The sequence below is a fragment of the Oxyura jamaicensis genome, chromosome 1 (assembly GCF_011077185.1).
Source record: "Oxyura jamaicensis isolate SHBP4307 breed ruddy duck chromosome 1, BPBGC_Ojam_1.0, whole genome shotgun sequence".
In the NCBI taxonomy this organism is placed as follows: Eukaryota; Metazoa; Chordata; class Aves; order Anseriformes; family Anatidae; genus Oxyura; species Oxyura jamaicensis.
Window position 1 is genome coordinate 175,302,855 of NC_048893.1, and position 22,484 is coordinate 175,325,338.

Here is a 22,484-nt window from a genome sequence, read left to right on the forward strand (position 1 = left end):
TTTTGAAGTGGTATTACAGTTAGATATAAAAAAAATAAGGCTGTATGAAATCAAGGGTGCTTAAAACATCTTGGTAAATTAAGGAATTAGAGTAAATTAACTCAGTAATGGAATTTACGTGAAGTGTCACAAATCCGGAATACTTAAAATTGCTATTGCATATCACAGTAAGTTAGACAATCTAAACAAATAGAAGTTTTTCAAGTTTTACTATTTACAAGTTTACAAGTCATTTCTCTCTGCTTAAAATCTCCTTAAAGAGTTTTCTTTTGGATACAGCCGTCCCATATATTAGGAAGTCTGACATTACGCAGTCTGTAGAAGAGAGAACAATATCCTTGACTTTCTAACCATGTTGCTTCTTGGCAAGAAAACATGATGAATTTAAAATGAATATTTTTATGTGGTACCAGGAGAATATGTATGCTAAATAGAACTAGATGCCAAGAGATGTGTATAGGTTTGGGACCTTAGTGGATACTGTTCATGTTTTATTTAAGGAAATTTCTTTTAAACAAATATGACAGTTTATTACACACACAACCTGGTTATGTGCTTTTCCTTATCTCTCAGTGGATTGCTTCTGAGTTCTGTAAAACTTAAAACTTGAAAAGTAAAAAATTTGTTATTTTTGTGTCTTACCTACTGGGTAGGTACACTTGCAGATGCTATACTTCCTCAATTTGACTTCAGTAGAACTTAAAATGATTTCTACTTCTGCTCATGTTTTCTTTTTTTTTTTTCTTGTGGTGCCAAATATGCTGCATAGTGTAACCTTTCCAGATTTTAGGCTTTCTCAGTTGAGTAGTAAAATAAGTGTTAAAACAATACCTTCTGGCTAAGGCATTCGGACTTCTGCAGGAAAGACAGAATAAGGCGATGCATGATTTATTTTCTTGAGTTAAAGTTTTCACAGAGCTGATGGTTTAGTGCTTTTATTTTGTTATACTGCAGAACGAAAATTTGCAATTCATTTGGCAGGTCCTTGCTTAGAGGATTCTGGGGAACTCAAAGATTTTGGACAGAGGAAAGGCTTGTGCATTAAAATAAGTAATTCCATTCCTTGTACAGCCTTCATGGATGAAACAAGGCTTCAATCTTTGTTTAGTTCCACACTCATGATGTAATGGTGATGTTTTCCTTTTTATATCAACGTTTTAAGAGCTGCTGGAGGATGTAATCTCTGTCTCTTGTCTCATCACCTTGTGTGGTACATTGTGCAACAGTAACACTTGTAATCTCTTTTCACAGATCAGTGATGAATATTTGTTCTTTGGAGTCCTAGCAGTCATGCAGAAGCTAACTAAAATGGTTCTGAACAGGGCACTGCTTTACTGTTCATTGTTTTCTAATGGGTTGATACCTATAAAAAAATAAATTACATTCTATTAAAACAGTCAAATTTTCTATGAAAGGTGGTAGTTAATATGTTATTCTGTTGAGCATAATAGTTTTTTGTTTTTTTTTTTTTTTCCTGGCAGTTGACTCACAAATCACAAGTTAATATTTATAATCATACAACATTTGTCATTTTAAGTTCAAGCTTCTTGAGTAATTGTTATTAGAATGAGAGCCTAAATAAATAAATCCTATGGAAACCTTGGGGGAAGGGAAGTCTTCAAAGGGTCTTGAAGCACGTGTTCAAACCTCATATTACAGTAATGAGAATGAATGGGTTAGCCCACTGAAAAGTTTAATAGTTTGAGTGTTTAGAAAACATAGTAGACTAAGAAATTCTCCGACATTTGTCTAGTAGTCACTTGAAGGATCTGCTGCCTTGGAATCTTGAAGTCTAAATGTTGAAATATTTTTGAGACTGATTCCATGTTTATGCTGGTGGTCTTGAGAAATGGTATAAAAGCTTAAATCAAAATACATTTTGGATTGTGTCCAAAAAAAGCATAGCAGCAGACTATAATCCACGTAGGCCATTGCTTTAAGAAAAAGGAGGGAAGGACTGTCTGGATGTGCTGGAGGACAGCTTTCATTTGCTTAGGAAAGCCTGTGACTGAACGATTTGGGGCTGATCCTCTTTTGTTGGCTCTATTCTAAGGTGAGAAAATATAAGGCGTGATAACTAATACCTTCTTACAGAGATTAGGTCCTATGTGCTCCTTGTTGGAGAATCACTCTTCTTCAAACTCTATTGTGTGTTCCAAAGCAATGCTGATGAAAAATGTAATGGATATCACCCTGTAAAACTCTTATTTTGGCCTTTGACTTAAATTGACTTAATTGTCTTCAGGATGTAATCATCTGAAACACTGGCCTCTGAGTTTAGCAGATACCATTTTTGGTAGTATAGGATTGCCATCTAACCTTCATATTTTTTTCAAATGATAAAGGAAAATATTTTTCAAGAATGTGATTTATAGGTTGAGTCAAAGGACTTTTTGCTTACACTTTTAATACTTAAATGGACTTTCTCTGAGATACAGAAGACATTTATTTTTCTTGTTCTTTGATTCACACGCCAGAAAAACTAGAAATAAATTCATCCCTGATATACTGGAAAGTTTAAGATGAGTAAGGTAGTCAGAATACAGCGATATGTAGTAGCAATTTTTATAAATACGGTTAAATTGAAGTGGTGCCTTCCTGCCTTCTGTCACTCAGGAGGGGGATGGGGATAATGTTATGGCTTACATTCATTAACCAATGCACAGGAAATGGACCAGGAGCAAAAAGGATGCACATTTTTTTCCTCCAGGTTTTGGTTCCTGAGTAAGATAAATTTTCATTGCTAAGTTTGGGATGTCTGGGATGGAGGAGTAGCAACAAGTACCAAGTGATCTTCAACTGTAAATGTGCTGTAACAGGACTGGGAAGCTAACCAGTTTATCTGTGACTTGTCTTTCATTTGCGCCAGGAATCATAAACTATAATATAGTAAAACCATAGGAACATTTAATTACTTGCAAAATACTGTCTCAATTGACTTTCCAGTATTCCTTAGGAAGGAAAACAACTCTAGCAGATGAAAATCGGACTTTATTTTACAATGTTATTAAGCTGTTATAAGGCCTGTTTTCCAAAGGGATGCTATTCAACAATATTCTAGTCAGTAATGCAAATATTTTTGATGTGTGTTTTCATAATAATGATTGCAATTCTAAAATTTGTATTTTATCTGAAATATGTATAAAATATGTATTTTATCATGAAATATGTCCCATCAAAACGAAGGGGTTTTACAACTCTCAGACTTCATGTGAGTAAGAATATTACTGGTGTTCTTAATGGTTGTTTTTCTTTCTTTGTTTTGTTGCAGTCGAAATCAGCTTTCTTCTCTGCCAGCTTGCCTGTGTGGTCTTCCTCTAAAAGTCTTAATTGCAAGTAACAATAAGCTAGGTTCCCTTCCAGAAGAGATAGGTCAGCTAAAACAGTTAATGGAACTGGTATGTTACCGATCTTGTTGATCTTTATTTGTAATTAACTAGAAACAGTAAGATTCTATTTGCAGAGGTATTTGAACAAATGCCTAATACTATAATGCCAGTTTAAAGAAAAATAACTTCTGAATTTCTCAAGTCTAGCAAGCAGTAACACAATAAAAGTTTCCTTTATGGTCTTCAGGACCCTTCTGAGCAACACCACTGCCCTTGTTCATTTAAAACTCAGCTTCTAAGTTTAACTTCTTTACCAGTTGTACTCACCATGTGCACTGGCTCCTTGTTTGGCTGTCTCAAGTTTCTCTTTTTGGCATCAGTCTCTGCAAAGCTCTATGCTCCTCTTATGCCACCCCCTCTCCTGCTTCCTTTCTCTCTTGTAGTGCTATCTGCTTACCACATTGCATTCCACTAGCGATACTGATCTTATCGCTCTGTTTTCATTTTATTTCACTATTTTTTGTCATGCAACCTTGTTTTCCTGGAAAACCTGTCTAAACAAAATGATTATATTCCTCTTGCTTTTCAAAGCTGTCCAACAACTACAGTCTCTGAATGCAGTATTTAATCTCTAATATATTGTCCAATAACTAAGAATCAGAAAATTCAGAAATTATTTGGTACTTTAACTTAACATTTATGTAACTGCATATGGTTTTGCAAAGTTTGTATGTGGAAATTGTGAAAGCTTCCTTTTCTCCCCTTTCTCTTCCTCTTTTGTATATTGTTAGCCTTCCTGAGACTTTGAACTCCCTGTGGCATGTGTTATGCCTTCTGGTTGTTTCTGTTCACCTTGACCTTTTAAGATAAAAATGGGCAAACTACTTCTTAATATTGCCAATTTATGCAGAGTAAAACAGTGGTATGTGAAGTTTTTCCCCACTGCTATCGCCTGTATTGGTTGCATTTCTTTTGCACGTCTTTTTGGTATCTAAAAGTGCTTGTATATCATATTGACATTTTTATAATAATAATTTCTGTTACAGAAGTTGAGCTGGCCTTGCTTAGGGCCCCAGTACCACTATTGGTTCCCCATATATGATGTGGCAACTTTAGGGCTTCTTTTTCTTGTGTTTCACTTGTACAGTGCCTTGTGGTGTCAGTCTTATACTATTAATTATAAACGATCTTACAGTAAACTGGTTTGGTGGAGGGAAGCAATTACATTTTCTTTTCTGGGTTGAGCCTGAGCTAAACACTTCCAGGTTTGTGGTGGTTTTTTAATAACTTATCAAGTAGTTTAAAATATTTTTTGTTGCGGGTTTAATTAGATAACTGAAATGGTTTTGACTGAATTACCTTCAAAAGCATGTTAGGTTGTAGCATTGTGCTTAAAACTGGTTCAGTAAGAGATTATAGCTTCACTTTATCTATAATTAAAGCTGAATAGTGCTAAACACGTGCATCCTAATTTTTGGGATAGGATAGTTGAGTAGAATTGTTAGAACTTGACGTCTGAATCTAGCTCTTTGTGATTAGAAGAAATAAAATACATGAATAACTTGTTAAAGTAGGCGTGCTTCTATTCGGATGACCTGATGACTTAGGTTGATGCTACCATGAGTACTTCATGCATTTCTAGTGAAATAAGTTGCATTACTTAGCTGGAAACGTCTAAACTGCCATGAAGCAAATAGTGCTAGGATTGAGAGCCAGTATCTGCATTGGTATATGTAAGATGATGCAGTGTATAAAATAAGGTGATCATTGTTCAAGAGCTAATAAAGACTGGAAAAAAAAGGATTAAGTCATGCTGCAGTTGCTGCATGAAACATTCAGCTGTATGAGAGCAATGCCAGCCTGAACAGCACGTGGCATCCAAGCAACGTGGCCAGCCAGCCCTTTGGCAGGGCTTGCTCTTGTTTGTTTTGGTACGTACACAATGCTGGTGCTGATCTGGCCCAAGGGATCAATCCTGAGTGGCGGCAGACACCAACTGGTTGCATTCAGTTCTTATGTTACTAGGCCTTTGGCAAGCGCCCTCAGTTTTTCAGTGTTTTCCACTTTTCACAGGCTGCTTGCAGTAAAATCTGAGAGTTCGCAAAAAATTTGTTTTTATTGCTGTTATCTAACTTTTTGAAATGAATTTTACCTCTGTGCCTGCTCTAGAATGATAAAAGCATAGTATGCTGCAGATTAGGTGAGATATTTCCAGCAAATTCTGCTTCCTTCCTTCTCTTTTTTTCTTACATGTTTATATTTAGATAAATGTCACAATCATTACACAGAATGACTTACATATTACATGCAGTAAATTTTTATGTATTCTTTTAAATATTAGGGTTTTGTTCTGCTATGTAGTCTGTGACTTGCCTTAGAAACATTAAAATAACATGAATTATTTTCCCTCCAGGATATAGTCAAAGTATTTAGAAAATTTGGCTGGGAAACGTATTTACAGCTTCATAACCTGATCATACCTCTACTGTCAGTCAGGAGGGTGACTGCAAAATTGGTGTGAAGATATTCTGAAACTTACTTTCCATCAAAGAAAGTCCTTGGGTAGAGATGGCTCGTTAATCACACCCAAAGCTGTAAGATGTGTGGTAAAGTTCTACTCCTCTTCCTGTTGGGCAGCATTGCCTTTCTGCCATCTCAGGGCAACAGCTTTCTCCATCTCTGGAACGCTTCTTTCTCATGTTGGAAGCCTTTAAATCTGTCGGCTGGGATTTTAGGTCCTTTACCCTGTTCGTCAAATCTGGGCCAGCAGCCTGACCAAATGGGACGTGCTGCCTTCTGTTGTCTAAAAGGGTCTGTGTAATGTTTTTAACATTCCGTGTGACTTTGAATGTCACAAGCTCTGGCAGAATCCACATACTTATTAGAAATAACAGGAGCCCCAAATTTTAAAATGGGTGCAAGGAGGAAGTTTACTTTGATTCAGAAGGTTTGGATAAAATCCTGTGTGTCAGTAATGTTAGAGTGGAGTTAGGTAACTGTATGTGTTCTTCCATTTATATGGTTATGAATTCTATGATTGTTTAAACTTTACTATAAACAAAGGAAAAATGAAGATTTGGATTTGTTTTCACACCATTGAGCTGCATGCCACAGGAACTAATGTTAAATTTCAATAAGCCTTATATTTTTCTAATTGTGAGAAATTGTCCATGTTGTTACGGCAGGAAATAACCGATGAGGACAAAACAGCATTCATGCAAGAAGTCTGGCCTTAGCAAATGCTAGTCCCTAGGACCTGAGTAGGTGTTTGAACTTCATTTCAACTGTCTGCAGATGTCCATGAAGTGAAGTTTCAATTTGCTAGATGTCATGCTTCTCTGAAAGGTGGTTAGCCTGAAAATCAGAGGCATCTGACTTTGATAGCATGGCTTCCGTTACTGCCAAAGTAATTAGAAAGTTTAAGATAAGCACTGTCAGATACACACTTTCAATAAGCCTTATTGAAGTCTACTTCAATAAGTCTTTCTTAAGTCTACTAAGCATAACTGGAAATAATGTTATAGGTCTTTGTTTTCAAAGTAGTACCAAAAAAAGTTGGATTGAAGTGTTATTAGGATAAAGACTGTCTCTAGAGCCCTTGTGAATACTGACATGCTGTCGTAAGAGATCAGTCACGTTGTGGATGTTTTGAAAGATTATAAGTGGACTTGGGTTTTGAGACTATACACTTCCGGACATTTCTTTTGGACTTTGTTTAAAACTGTCTGTTTCCCTGAGTTGTTCTGATGTATGTGCAGAAGTGTACTTGATCTAGAGTTTCTCTGCCGCAAGGTGACTTCAAATTTAAATTCTTTGCTCTCAAAATTAAGTATCTAATTATAAACTCATTTAAAGCCTGTAAATTAAAAACAGGACAGTAAAGCTTTAAAAATAAATGATCTGGGAACAATGCAATTAACAGTGCCGTACTTTGGGACAATTGGGCAAAAGAAGCACTCATTAACTGGTATTTTTAAATTCCTTGTCTAAAAGCTAAAATAATTTCCTGACTCTGTTTTGACAAGGGAGGGAAGTTTTGGCAGCACTGAGATTCTGTTACAAGAAGAAACATGTCTGATAAAAAGAGCAGCATTGCCAGATCAGATATTGCTGCTACTGTTGTTTTTTTAAACTAGTTTTTAGGATTGAAGGTAGAGAGTTAATGTAATGCTTGTGACTAGCATTAAAGCAGGTGTCTTCAAAGAGATGGCTCAAAGTCTGACTGACTTAGAAAGTCTCTAGTTGAAGAGCTCACAGGTACTGTATAAATCCATCATCTGAAATAATCAAGAAAAGGAGCAAAGACTCTAGCCTGTTCAGGAAAATTTGGCATTGCCTCGTTTAGCTGTCCTCCTAGGAAGTTCTGTTTCCCTTTTTAATGCGGAAATGGAAGCAGAACTGGGACATGGCTCACATATACAGGTTATCTGGCACTTAAGCAGAGGTTTCAATGTCACTTTGATTTCACGTTGAATGTAGACACTTTGGCAGTAAAAGTGGTAGCTAATTTGTGAAAACTCCCTTGTTTTAGACTAACTTCATCTAAGAAGTTTTTTTTTATATATGCATTTGTAGCAGTTTCATGTTTTCAGTAGTGTTTAAAGTATAATATAACAGTAGTGCTAATATATAAAAACTGTTTCCTTGAAATAATGGTCAGCTGTTTAGCAATACTCAATACTTTGAGCTCAACTCAACTTTACAGCAGTTATTTCTTTAGGAAAGCTGAAATAAATGTGGGTTGCCACTTCATCCAGGTAGTTAAACCCCCTGAATTTAGCTATGACCTGCTTAGCATTGGTTTAGGCTCTTAAGGAGTAGCTTCTACAATAAAATGTTGCATATCTCTGTAATGCCAAGTTAAGACCTGTCCTACTTTATTATGTCCTCCTATTTGATATGGTAATTGCTTACGTCTTTCCTGAACATCAGAAGGCTATTGCAGTTTTCTTTAATTTTGCTCAAATATTCTATCTAGAAGAACAAGAACCTTAAAATATATATATTAAAAAATCAGAGCTGTACACTAGCAATTTTACAATTTATCCAAACACTTTTGGTTATATAATCATGGCACTAAATTATTGATATAAGCAAAAGTTAGAAACAAAAAGGTAGAACATCTTAAGCTAATCATTTCTACAGAAGTAAAATTCACTTTCAGAATAAACTTCTCTAAACAGATATTTACTCTGGGTTTTGAATAATGTGTAAAGATTTTCTCATGCATCTAGTTTTGCACTGGAAAGGCAGGAGCATGGAAGGTTGCATGTTTTCAGGTTAATAAAATGTTAAAATGGTAATAATATATTAGCTACAATTTCCTGTATGTATTATTTAACACTTTGGGGCCAAAAGTTCATTATTTCTGTTACTGTTGCTGTAGGATGTCAGCTGTAATGAAATCACAGCTTTGCCACAACAGATAGGCCAGCTGAAATCTTTAAAAGAACTGAATGTCAGAAGAAATTACCTCGAAGTTTTACCACCAGGTAAAAATAAATAAAATAATAATCCCAACGCCTTTGCAATAATTCTTTTTATTAGTATTTTGAAAGTATTTTTAATCATGTAAGTAATAGTAACAAATAGTAATTACCTTGTGTTTGAATTTATTCCTTTTGAGTTTGCTGTGTCTCTGTAGCCTATAGCATTAAGTAGTACTTAGTGTGACTTCGTTAATGAATTACCTTTATCATTTTAGCCACCGTAACTTGCACAAATTCTTACCTGTGAACGCAGTAACAGTCAGCTGAGTTTAAAAAAAATAAAATCAAAGTTTTAAAAAATCTGTTGTCACCTGTATATCAATAATACCCTTTTCCATTCCCAGGATAGAATGGAGTAAATATTAGTCATGTTCCTGTCTGAGTTTGCATTTTTAAAATATGGAAAAGAGGATGCTATACACTGCCTTTTATTATGAGAGGCATATTCCTTTTTTCTGAGATTGGGGAAAAAAAAAGCTTTACTCAGAAATATTTTAATATTTTATGGCAAAAATAAGTACAGATCTAACACCTTTTGTCTTTTTTGTTGCTTTTAGAACTAGTGCAGCTTCCCTTGGTAAAGTTCGACTTCTCTTGCAATAAAGTGCTTGTGATTCCCATCTGTTTTAGAAAGATGGTGCAGTTACAAGTATTACTGCTTGACAACAATCCTTTGCAGTCTCCACCAGCACAAGTAAGTAACGTCATTTAAGTTGTGCCTTAATAGTGGGTGGATGGTAACTTAGAGCCAATAAATGCAACTTTCTGTAATAGCAGTCATCTGAACTTGCCAGCACAGACATTAGTTGTGGATATATAAACAAGACAAAGCATCAGAAGTATGAGTGTGTGTGCACCACTGAAACCAATGTTATTCTAGAATATTTCCATTCTACATATGAATAAAGCTACATACTTATTTTTGTCTTTCCTATCTCCATATGAAACTTAATGTGTGTATGACTTTGAAAAAGAGAGTTGTTGGGAAACTTCCTGGCTAAATCATAAAGTAATAGAATGATCCAAGTTGGAAGGGATCCACAAGGATCATCAGTCGAACTCCTGGCTCCACAAAGGACCACCTAAAAATTAAAGGACATCTGGGAACATTGTACTAAGGCTTCTTGAACTCTGGCAGGCTTGGTGCCATGACCACTGCCCTGGGGAACCCGTCCCAGTGCCTGACCACCCTCTGGGTGCAGAACCTTTCCCTAACACCCAGCCTGACCCTCCCCTGTCCCAGCTCCATGCCGTTCCCTCGGGTCCTGTTGCTGTCCCCAGAGAGCAGAGCTCAGCGCCTGCCCCTCCGCTCCCCTCGTGAGGGAGCTGCAGGCCGCCATGAGGCCTCCCCTCAGCCTGCTCTGAACAAACCAAGGGGCCTCAGCCCCTCCTTGGGGCACTGATAGCTTTATGTCCTCCTTACCCTGTGGCACCCAGAGCTGCACACAGTGCTGGAGGTGAGGCCGCCCAGCGCAGAGCAGAGCGGGACAATCCCTTCCCTCGCCCGGCTGGCAGTGCTGGGCCTGATGCACCCCAGGGTACGGTTGGCCCTCCTGGCTGCCAGGGCACGCTGCTGGCTCGTGTGCAGCTTGCTGTGACCACAACCCCCAGAGCCCTTTCTGTGGGACTGCTCTTTAGCCTCTCATCATCCAATCTGTACGTATAGCCAGGGTTGTCCCATCCCAGGTGCAGAATCCAGCACTTGCTCTTGTTAAACTTCATGTGGCTGGTGATTGCCCAGTCCTCTGATCTGTCAAGATCTCTGCAAGGCCTCTCCACCCTCAAGGTAGATAGCAGCTCCTAATAATTTAGTATCATCTGCAAAGTTGCTTAGTATGCATTTGAATCCTGCATCCAGACTATTTTTATAAATATTGAAGAGAACTGGCCCCAGAATGAAGCTCTGGGGAACCCAACCAGTGACTTGCTCCTGGCCTGGTGTAACCCCTGTTACTATAACCCTTTGGGCCAGATCTATTAGAGTACTGTTCACCCATCGCATTGCGTACTTCTCTAGCTGTGTGCTGGACGTTCTGTCTAGAATGATACTATGAGAGAGAGTATCGAAAGCTTTGCTGAAATCCACAAGGATTACATCTACTGCCTTCCCTCGGTCAACTAGGTGGCCAAAAAAGGACCATAATTTCCTTTTATAACAACGTTGCCCTTTAAGTTTCTTAGGCAGGACTTTCCACTTACCAACCTATGTTAGCAGTGACCAGTGACTGCATTGTCTTTCCAGTGTTTTTCAGTAATAGTCTCCATAATTTTACTAGGCACCGAAGTGAGACTGACAGGCCTGTAATTACCAGGTTCTTCTTTCCTACTCTTCTTGAAAACTGGGACAACATTTGCCAGCTTCCATTTGACTGGGACCTCTCCAGATTGCAAAGACTGTTGAAAATTGAGAGAGGTCTCACAATGACATTAGCTGGTTCTTTGAAGGACCCTGTGATGAATCCTGTTGGGCCCCATAGACTTAGGTACATCTAGCTGGAGTAGCAAATGCTGCACAAGTTCAGAGTTGACCGGGAGTTTGTTTCTCCAGTCATGGTCTTCCAACTCAAGTCTCCAGTTCTCCCTGTTAATAAGAGTCCAGTTCTAGAAAGTTCTGTTGCAATTTACTATGAACTCAAAATAATAATATATATATTCAGGCAGCCTAGAACACAATCCACAGGAAGTTTATTTTACTTTATACTATAAATTTACAGAATGTCATACATGGAGAGATCAGACTCCAGTTCTGTATATAGGCCGTGCTGAAAAATAATAAATAAATGAAACATCTGCTTGCTGCTTCAGGACAACTTCGTTTTTGACTTGCTGAACCCTAGATTCATCATACTGTATCTACTACAAGATGATCAACAGCTGTGGAAATACTTGCGAGTTTTTACTACATTGGAGAAATGCTTTTTATTAACTACAAATGGCAGTGCAGTTATTAAGCTCAAAACATACAAAGCAAATTCCAGCAAGCATGTGGATAGAGTACGGATAGAAGAAAAAAAAATGTAAAAGCCAATGAAATGCATCATAGACATTAATGAGCAACAGTAAAAGCAATGTGACAAAGTGTAAAGAACATGCTCATTAATTAAATGTCACTATTGACTAATTTTGGAAAATAATTACTCACTTTGCAGTTAGTAATAGGCTGAAATATATTTTATTAATCATAATCCTTTCTGACTAGAAAGCTAATTTGGATCTTTTAAAGTAGAATATGTTTTTGTTGTTTTCTATATTAGTCCCAAAGTATTTATACTAGTGATCTCAAATCATTGTTTGCCTAATTGAAGTATGTCTTAATTAAAAATAATCATAATAAAATCTGTTTTCCTTTCTATTGTGATTGAGTTGGTTTTCAGAGGGTTTCAGAGGGTTGCTACATGAAATATGAAATACATTTTTCTTTTATTCTAGTTATAAACCTATTTTTTTCCGGTCTAACAGATTTGTACAAAGGGTAAGGTGCATATATTCAAATATCTGACTGTACAGGCCTGCCAGATTAAAACAGCAGACTCTCTGTATCTTAATGCCATAGAACAGCCGCATTTGCAACAACCTGTGGAAGAGAGGTAGGAATAAAGATCTTGCTTATTTTTTTCATGTAATATTTATGATCTTGGAACAAAGTAAATAATATTTTTCATCTTCAAGTGAATGCTGTTGAAGTTCTTTCTTAAATTGCTCTGTCAATCTCAAATCAGGATTACAGTTTTTGAGATTGAAAATCATTGTGAAATAGAGCATATGCATATATATATGTATATATTTATATAAAATAATAGCTGATGAGTGTATTGTATCTAATTTGGTATTTTAAAATGAGTAGAGGTCATATTAGGCAATAAAAAAAACAGAAGAGATAGCAGTTGCAATTATTGTAGTCATTTTGTTCAAATATTAATGTTCAAATATTAAATTTCAGTGCCTATTTTAAAGACTCAAAAGGAGGTTTCTGTGTTAATAATTACTCCAAGCCCCAGGGAGTTAGCAGCTAATTGTAATGCATTAGTGGTTACCTTTTAAATTATTTGACTCATGTTTGAGTTCATCTAGTTTAGTTTTTCAATCACATGGCTAAATGACTTCAGTTAGAATCCTGTGCTACTTGCCTAATAATTACACATTTTTCTAGTGACAAAAGCAACCTTTAGGACGGGTTATTTGTGTTGTTTTCATTAATCCTTAAGCTAACCAAACAGTCTATCTGACTACTTTAGAGTAGACTGCAGATGTGTAGTTAGCAACCATACCAAGTTATTTATTCACTGGAATTGATAACGGTGGGAATTCTGCTTTAATTGAAAACAGGACAGAATTCTAACTGTGCATGCTATGACAGTCTTCTATTTATTTATTTTTTGTTTGTGTCTAGCATTGATGACATCTATCCAAATAAAAAGGACTCAGATTCAGGTGTTGGTAGTGATAATGGCGATAAACGTTTGTCAGCAACAGAGGTAAGTTGCCTGAATTTTGTCTGCCTCCTTTCCCCTCACCCCTATATTTCTTTGTTGGGCAACCATACGAATGCAACTTCAGCTATCAAAACTGTGCAACCACACCCTTGGCATGAATTTCTCACTAATAAATAGCTAAAACAAAGATAAAAGGACGCTGGGATTTTTTTTTCTGGTTTAGTCTATGCTTTCTGGAGATGCCTGTGAGATACTTGATTGTATATGGCCAACAACCTACCAATAGTGAAAATTCAGTACAGTTTGCAGCCAGTTTAGACAATAACTTAAAAGAACAAGGACCAAAACAGAATGCACATTTTTTTCCAACAAACTAATTGTCCTAAGAGGTTATGTTATATGACTAGCTCCTTCTCACTTTTTTTTCTCTGATTTGTGAATCTTCTCTGTTAGTAACTAATAGGAGTTCAGTGTGCCTGGTGCCAATATTGTGGTGTCATGGATATGGCAGTTCAATAGAGAGCAAGAACTTTAGGAACTTGCAGATTAGTGTGTTTCCATGCTCTGGCAGTGCTGGAAATATGCCTTCAGAATTTTTCTTGAGCTATGTTGTATGACTGGGCAAAGAAAAAGACAGCTTTCTGAGAGTAGCGTTTTACTAAGCAGTTCCAGCTGCATTTCCTAGACTTTTTTTTTGAGGCTACGCTCAGTCAAACAGGGCATTTAATCATAGAAAGTTTTCTTCTTGGGTACTCAAATGAGCAGTTAAAGTTGAATTTTATTAATATTTTTTTTTCCCAGGAAAGTGGCGGAGTTGCCATCCCTGGACATATGTAAGAGATAGGTGGATATGGCACTAAGGGATAGAGTCAGCAGTGGACATGGTGGTGTTACATGGATAGCTGGACTTGATGATCTTAAGGGTCTTTTCAAATCTAAATGATTTGATGAAATAATGACAAATAAGTAAATAACTTTAATATACTTCAGTGATGATATTTCTGAAATGTACAAATGAAAGCACCTAATGGGAAATACTCAGATATTCACAGTAAAATATTAACAGAAAGAGAATGGACTTCCTACTTAAAATAATTTTGTATTGGTTCTTTGCTTGTTTCTCTTTTCCTTTGAGGAAAAGAATCTGTTGCTTTTTGAAACTGATGTATAAAGAATCGAGCTTAGATACTGAATTTGTAGTTACTATAAAAGCAAATTGCAAATGAATTCATTTACACTCTGGTCTTTTGAATACAGAATCACTTGTAAACACAATGGTTGCCAATCATTTGGGCAGGTTCTTTTTACTTAATTGTAAGAGTGTGCAGCCCATTCAATGAGGCTTGCAAACTGTTTTGCCATTCTTACGCTTCCTGAAGTTGTTAGCTTGTTAATTGAACTGTTGTTCCAGAACTTCCTCTTCAGCTATAAATAACACCTTTACAAAATAGATTGTCTTTCTTGTAGTCAAAATGTAGCAATTGGCATGCTGCAGGAAAAAAATAAATATTTTAAAGACAACTGGACTAAACCAGTACATATTTATAGGACAAAGATATTTTATATGGGAACTGTTTACTCATTCCATTTCTGCCTGTCAGCTGCTCTGCTGTTAAGGAGAAGATTGATGCTAGTATCAGTGATCCCAAATATGCTTGGCAGTAAATTCACTACTCAGTTTTCCTTCTGAGACAAACTTTAATGAATGTGCTACATATGAGAATTGTGCAAGAATTGTGCATGTTGTGAATACAGATTCAAGTACATCAGTAATGACAGAAACCTCCATACCAAACATTAGATAAATGTTAAATGATCACTCCTTTGAGTTGTTAAACACATTTTTAGAGGGTTTCTATAAATACATCAAATATATCAAAGCAAACTCCACTTTAGTCTGAAAGCTAATTGCTGCTGAATTTCAGCTCTTTTGCAGAATACTGCCAGGAGGTCATTTTACATTTGTGCAATGTGAAAAGGGAAACTTAAATGAAGTGCTTGTTTGAAAACCAATGTGCTTTTTTCTGAAGCTTGCTAACTAGGTTTGGATACATACATGTGGGAGGGAATACGTGATGAAATTAAGTCTATTAGTCTGGCTTGTTGATGGGGTCAATTCTTCAGAGCTATAGTCTTGGGAAGTTTCACTCTTGGGCAGAGTGAAAGACGTATTGTTGCTGTAAAACTGATTGCATCAGCTTGAAGACAAATTCTGCTTGAAGACAGTGCACTCCCACATACCTCATCTTTTAGGAACAGAGAGTAGCAGATTCACTTTCTACCTCCCTTTAATTTTATTTTTTCCTCAGTTAAAATTAATTAGAACAGGAACTTGGTCAAGATCCAGATGGTGTCCCGGCTTTGTTAACCATAAGAGTGATGCTGTAGTACTAGCAAGACTCTCTATGAAGATTCTTTCAAAATGCATCATCCAAATTGTGTTGGAAAAATGTTAGGTTTTTGAAATGAAAGTTGGACTCTTCAGCCCATGCTTTCAATTCTTACATCCTTTGTCTTATTTTCCTTTGTCTGAATTTCCTATGGCTTACTGCTTTTTATTTATTTATTTTTATACCAACATTCCAAAATCTTTTAGAAAAGTTGTGGCTGTTTTTACTATTCAAAACTTTTAATAATACATGTATAATAATATTCTATTGTAAAATTTTTCAAATAATAGTTGTGAAACTAACAAAACATAGAACTTTGATCTAGAATAACTGAATTTACTACTTAAATGCCACATAAGATAAAGATAAAGGAGGCCTGGAGGGAAAAACAAAGGAACTGTGATATGAGACTTAGTTTCTCTTTTTGGTGGCTATGTGGAGCCCCTTTTTCAGCTGTCCAGGCAAGAAATGCAGAAAGGCAGCCCACTGCAACAGTGTCGCTGCTAAGAGAGGACTGGTGCAGTGAGGAATGTAGGAAGAGGGACAGAAAAATTGTGCTGCTTGGCAAGCCTACGGTGTTCATGTATTCAGCATGACAGCAGCTTCTTACACCCGGACTTGATCATGTTAGTGATCATGTTAGATGCACTGGTATCCTCTCCAATACTAGCTTTTTTACTCTACAGTGTGTTCACTAAGATATATTTTTTTTCAGTCTTTCATTTGAACTGAAACTAATGGTTCTCTTATTTCTTCTTAGCCATCTGATGAAGATACTATCAGCTTTAATGTTCCAATGTCTGACATTGTAGAAGAAGATCAGGTTGTAAAGGAAGATTCAGGTCACCACGCTAACTCAAGAAAAGGTTGGAATGTGAAAAAAGTGGAAGTTAAAAATGCTAATTTTGTTCATAATTCTGTCTCTAAGGCTGTAAATCAAGTTTGCAAAAAATCATGGCCAAAAAAGTATCAGTCGCTCTTCCAGAAGACTACAAACATCACCTTTAAATTAGATCCGTTGTCTTTACAGTTCTTTTTCCTTGGAATGTTCAGTGTTTTATTTTGCACTGGATAAATGCCTTATATTTTTTTCTTGCTGATACCCCGATCAAAGTGTTTTCATTATTATTTTTTTGGAATAAATGCCTACCTGTCCAGAAGGCTTCAAGCATACCTATGCAGTCATTTAAAACAGAAGAACGTGCTACTTAGAATCAAGGTCCTTATAGTCATTTTTTGTAGCAGTTTCAACGAGCTTGTTTCACCTTTCTCAAGAGTTAAGTTGTAGTTCTGACTGGGGGAAGAAGAACAAGAGACAGTTTAAACCATGCTTCCCAGTCAAGTCATACCAACAACTAATATATTTTGTCAAATGCCAGCTCAGATTCTAAATTAGCTATATGTAAAAGTAGAGGCCATTTCAGATGGCTGTACTTAATGCATATACATAAAAAGCTTTATTAATCAGAGTCAGCATTACCTCTGGAAAGAAATAAGCATCTCTTCAGGTGCTGGCAGTGTAATTTTATCTAAATATTGTTATTTATGCCTTTATCAGCATACAGATATCATTAATAAACAGTGTTTCTCTAAGGTCCACACATACCGATAATAAGCTGCAAGATAATGGCACTGAGTTGCATGTTGAAACCACCTAAGTAGGAGATGAGTCTTTCACACCAGTGTTAAGTACTAGATTAAATGAACTTCATTTCAGATTCTCATCGGAATGTAGTAGAACCCCAAGTGAGATAGTAAGAGTATCATATCCTACAGTGTTTATTGATGCATCAGAGGGCAATTTATGGGATCAGACCGCTTCAAACAGGAGAAAATTATTACCGCTGTGTACTTCAGGAAATGGTATATGTAAGCAAGAGGTTCTCATTGTTTGGAAGGCTCTGAATTGTATAGAAAAATTGTATAGAAAAAATTGCTAGTTGCTAGCTGAGACGTGTGACTGTTCTAAAATAACTCTGTAGCTTTCCCACTGTGTTCTTGTACTGGTACTGGCAAGACATTTTGTGTAGCTCAAAACTGACACCATCAGTGTCTGTTGTGATCTCATCTATGACCGTATGAGCCAAAGATATTGATTTATTACAGCTTTGGAATGAATTGGCATCGATCCCTAGAAGGCAAAAGTCATAACTAGTTTAAGGTATTTAATATGGTTTGAATTTAAACTTTAATTGTTTTTGAACTCTATAATCTGCGTTCTTGTGAGTAAGAAATTTCAGCTGAACCAGAAATCATTCCATCTTTCTTGTATTGTTATTAGTGGAATTCCGTCAGGGATCTTCTCACTTGATTGTCAACGATAAGTCAAGAGAAACAGGAAATCATTTTGATGAATCGGATGCTCTTACTACTGAATTTATGAGTTACATTAAGGCAAGTTTGTGATCAATTTTAAAGGGGGGAAATATCTTCATGGCTTTCATAAGTATAGAAAAAGCAGGAATAAACTGTAGACGTTTTAATGAATAATATACCACAATATTCATTGTCATAAGAGATGCAGAATGCAAAAGTACGTAGATAAATTTAAAATTATGATAGTTAGTCGAGTAAAATTATTCTACCCATAACTCTTTTCTAGTTTGCGAGTTGTACATTACCTTGTGGTTAAGGCTTTAAGAAAACAGTGGTTCAGTAAAAGAGAGGTTATTGTATTGAAAGGCGGTATGACAGTATTGCCAGAGTAAGCACTTTAATTTTTGTGTTTTGATATCTTCTTAACGTTATGGCAGTTGAGATCAGCAGCTGGTGACTTGAGCACCCGGTTCCTCCATTCCATGCTGAAGATTTTGAACTCGGAGCATTTTCCTTCTGCAGATCTCAGACTCTGTTGCGTTCTTTGGTTTATATTTAGTCATCTACTAGTATGTATTTCGGGACATCTAAAATTGAAATTCTGGTTAACCCAACCATACATTAACTCAGTACCACTTGCAGTGCCAAAAGAGGGCTTAGGCTTGGAAGATTTTTTTTTTCAAATGTTCGTCCTAATTGGTATGGCTTTATCTTATCTGTGTAATTATGCCCAGAGACTGAGGTTTGCCTTCTAGAACAAATGCTATGTTTTTTTCACCTCGTGATATGTGCCCTTCTTATGGGAAAAATCATATACTTCAATCATGTAACGATTTAAAAGTATTAAAAGAATGTCTGTATTCTGCTGGGGATTGCTACTGGGAAATGTGCCATCCTTGGGGAATGTTAGAGAAGCTGATACGCTCCTCAGTGGCACATCTGGCAGAATTGGGTAGTGTTTACTGGTGGTACAGGGTGATGCGATGTCTGTGCCAAACCTGTGACGCAAAAGAGGATAGGCTTCTGTTTTATGCTGTTCATTCTCCACCAGTATAAATGCACATCCACTCAGAGAGCTTGTCTTTAGTGGCAGCTGAATTACTTCAGTGTTTCTGCCCATCCAAAATGAAGAAAAGAGATTTGCAAAACACTAAATGGAAGCATAAGTGAGGGATTCAAGTATACTAATAAGTAGCACTTCATAATTATAGGACGGTGGGAGCTCTGATTTGTGCCTTCACTGAACCCAAAATAACTGGCCAGCTGATATGAATTGTTGCATGCAGTTGTTGTTGTTGTTTTAAACAGACCCTTTTAAAATGGTCAAATAGGAATCCTGTTAATAGTTATGCATGAAACAGATAGTTGTTTTCCATATTTGGAATTCCCTTGCTCTGTAAACAAATCTGGCTGTGGGAGGAGAGCAAGTAAGATGACAGTTAGGGTCATGCTTAACTGAAGCATTGTTTGCATACACCAGAAATGCACAAATGAAATCTGGGACATAGAATAAAGAATTCTCATGCTACTTGACTTTCTTTTTAAAGTTAAAGGAGGATGAGGGCTGTTGGCCTCAATAAAATCTGAACATTAGAAGATCATGTCATTAGTGTCTGAAAAGGGGGTAGAGTCAGGAGTGGAGCAAAAGTGTTGGATTGCTTCAACTAGCCACCCTAAACTGTTAAATAAAATAGGTCAGTGCTGAGTCTGAAAGGAAAATTTATCTGCCTACTTAATTGCAAAGTTCAGTTCGTAATTATCACTTTGTCTGCTTGCAGAGCAGAGCAGCGGAGTGTGATGAGTTATTGAGAATAGAAGAGGATGCACAATGGCAAACAGAGGAAATGTGAGTATTTTTTTTGTGTCTATAAGTAATGAATTGTATTGTTTCATTAGATGACCAAAACTGGTCTTTCCTTCTCAGTTAATAATTTTGTAGACTTGGAAACATGACAGAAGCACAGCCTTGTACTCTCTATATGTGCTTGGTGTTTTATACGTTATTGATGAAGAAAGTGGATCTATCTTACAACTAATCTGTAGGTGCTAATAAAGCTGTAATGTGTTTTTTAACCTATGCAGAGGCCAAGCTTTTTAATTATTTTGATACTTAATCTGCTTATGGCATTGTTTTTGTTCTTGCTTTAGAAAAAAAAGATTTTATCAAAACTTAGAAACTTATAAAAACTAAGATTAATGCAAATGAAAAAAAAAAAAAGAAAAAATCTGCCAGTCTTTTTTCATATTGTCATAATTTTAACCTTGAAACATCCATTCATTCATGAACACTAATTCAAGAGCAGTGCAAGTGAACATCAGTCAGTGGCAAAAATACATAAGAAAAGATGATTTAGCACAGCAGTGTACTGCAAAGTTCTCACTAAGCAGGACAGTAGAGTCCTATGTGATTAAAAACAAGTGTTGAAAGGAGGGAAAAATAAGTACTTTCCAAAGAGCCTTGTTGGCAGAACTAATAAGTGATTGATTGGTTTCTAAACTCCAGAGAGCATTACAGATCTTGAAAAGCAAAAGAAAGCATGCTGTCCATTAAAAGATTTGTTGTAGTTAGTAACAATATATGTGATGAAAGCAGTTAGTAGGAATCAAATAATAGTAAATAAATTTTCATCTTTAAAATTCAGTCTGTTTAACTGAGATGCAAAAGTTTTAGTTTAACTCATTTGTTTACCTACTTATGTATTGGATTGGGGAGTATTGTTAAAGGTAGAGTGCTGGTGATTTTTTTTCTGAAGACACTCTTTTTATAAATTTAGCACCTAGTGTGCACAGAGGCTGTTCCCCCGTGCCCTTAGCACTTACGTGCTAGTTGGAAGATACAATTCACAAACTGAAATTCAGATGACCCTTAATAACTGCTGTTTTACCTCTTTTTGGATGTTTTTGTTTTCTGTTATAGAATAAATCTATCAGAAGAACAAACTATTGATATAGCAATGATAGATCAACTAAGAGAAGCAGTAGATTTATTACAAGATCCCAACAGGTATGCTTAAAATAGCTGATGTCTTAGTTCCTTGTATTTAAAATATTTGCAAATGGCTTTTGGAGTCCTTTTTAAACTGATAATTTAAAGTTCTCCAGAGTTGCCAAATGTTTTGTTAGCATACTAATAATTTTCTGGAGGCACATAGTTAAGAAAACAACTTGCATTCTCTCTTGTATACATACAGTATTTCTAGTACATTAATAAGGATTTCAGGTATAAAAATAAGATAAATTTAGAGACAGAGAGACAGCTGTTAATCTCACTCTGAACACTACTGTGATTTTTCTGAAGTTTCCTGTAGGATAGTCAGATTTCTTTTAGGGACTGTAAACTAAACTCTCCTCTACCTATTCACGCTTGATGTATTTATTCTGTGGGGTTTGTAGAAGATTTTGTGGCCCAGCTTTGCCCTGCATGAGTAGGACATAGAAAAAAGGTGCCCGAAGTAGTGATGGAGTCCCTTTAGTCTCCCTCTGAAGTTGAAATGAGAAAAAGGAAGAAGCATCTAGAGAAGGTGATTTAGGATTCCTCCTGACTGTAGAAGGCAAAGTTTTCTAATTTTTTATGCATGTTCTAAGTGCCTAAAGCCAGGTGGAATGACCATGGGTCTGTGAATAAACAAAAAAATAACTATTTAAAAGAAACAAAAAAATGCTTGTCTGGCTTAAAAGGACGGTTGAGGTTGTAGATAGCTCTGTCCATATGCTTGCTATTGCTTTTCTGTGTGAAATCCCTTCCAAAAATTGATTGAGCTCATTTTAAAAACTAAGAAACTAATTTTTATTCGTTACCTATATGAGGTAGCTGTTTTAGAGCTTAATTTCTCTGAAGGTTAGACAACTCCTTATCTTTTCCAGTCTAAAATATCCTTGTTTTTCCTTCCTCCCTTGGCCAGCTTACTCTGCCCATTTGTTCTTACCACTACTCTGTTCTTTAGTTTAAAAGCTTATTTTGACACTGCTTTTTTTTCCACTTAGCATAACGTTTCTGCTTTTTAGGACAAAAGTTCACTCCTGTGTGTAGTATTTCATGAGAAGGGATTACCTGGTATTATTTTGAATCATATAGAGAATACTTGAATTCTTGAATCGTATACTAAATACTTGATTTACGAGTATTTTTGTCTTAATTAAAAAAATCATACAAACTAGGAAAAACTTTTTAGTTCCTGTGGTTTCTGTGAGAAAGTATTCCATTGCTTCTGTACCTCGTCTGAGGCTTATTACTTTGTGGGAGAAGTGCTGTTGTTAAAATGGAAAGTGACATTAAAAACTTTCTGTTCTTAGCCTTGTAAAATTTATTACTTTGTTTATCAAATATTGCGTGATATTTCATACATCTTTCCTTTTTCTTACCAAATTACAAAAAGGAATAAAATACAGAAAATTCATCTCAGTTTTTCCATGCTTGTTTGGTTGTGCTTTCAATAGCACTATAGTATATGTGAAATGTGGCTTTTAAAGATGACTTATGTCATGCATGTATTTATTTTTCTAAACCAAGAAGGTATTCACATATCT

The 22,484-nt window shown here is 36.2% G+C and overlaps 1 protein-coding gene across 7 annotated transcripts in view; it reads left to right on the forward strand.

Moving 5' to 3' along the window:
• Positions 1 to 22,484, forward strand: part of LRCH1 (leucine rich repeats and calponin homology domain containing 1) — a 120,074-nt gene that overhangs the window by 59,586 nt on the left and 38,004 nt on the right. For 5 of the 7 annotated variants that reach the window (XR_004749804.1, XR_004749811.1, XR_004749813.1 and 2 more), the window contains exons 3-11: positions 3,272 to 3,398; positions 8,716 to 8,821; positions 9,376 to 9,512; positions 12,278 to 12,405; positions 13,209 to 13,293; positions 16,402 to 16,507; positions 17,923 to 18,035; positions 19,736 to 19,803; positions 20,875 to 20,961. Coding sequence is in view for 2 of the 7 variants with exons in the window: in XM_035322887.1 (XP_035178778.1) it covers positions 3,272 to 3,398; positions 8,716 to 8,821; positions 9,376 to 9,512; positions 12,278 to 12,405; positions 13,209 to 13,293; positions 16,402 to 16,507; positions 17,923 to 18,035; positions 19,736 to 19,803; positions 20,875 to 20,961 (957 nt within the window). In the remaining 5 variants the exon portion in view is untranslated. The remainder of the gene's footprint in view (positions 1 to 3,271; positions 3,399 to 8,715; positions 8,822 to 9,375; positions 9,513 to 12,277; positions 12,406 to 13,208; positions 13,294 to 16,401; positions 16,508 to 17,922; positions 18,036 to 19,735; positions 19,804 to 20,874; positions 20,962 to 22,484) is intronic. The other 2 variants (XR_004749807.1, XR_004749818.1) reach the window with 1 other exon arrangement.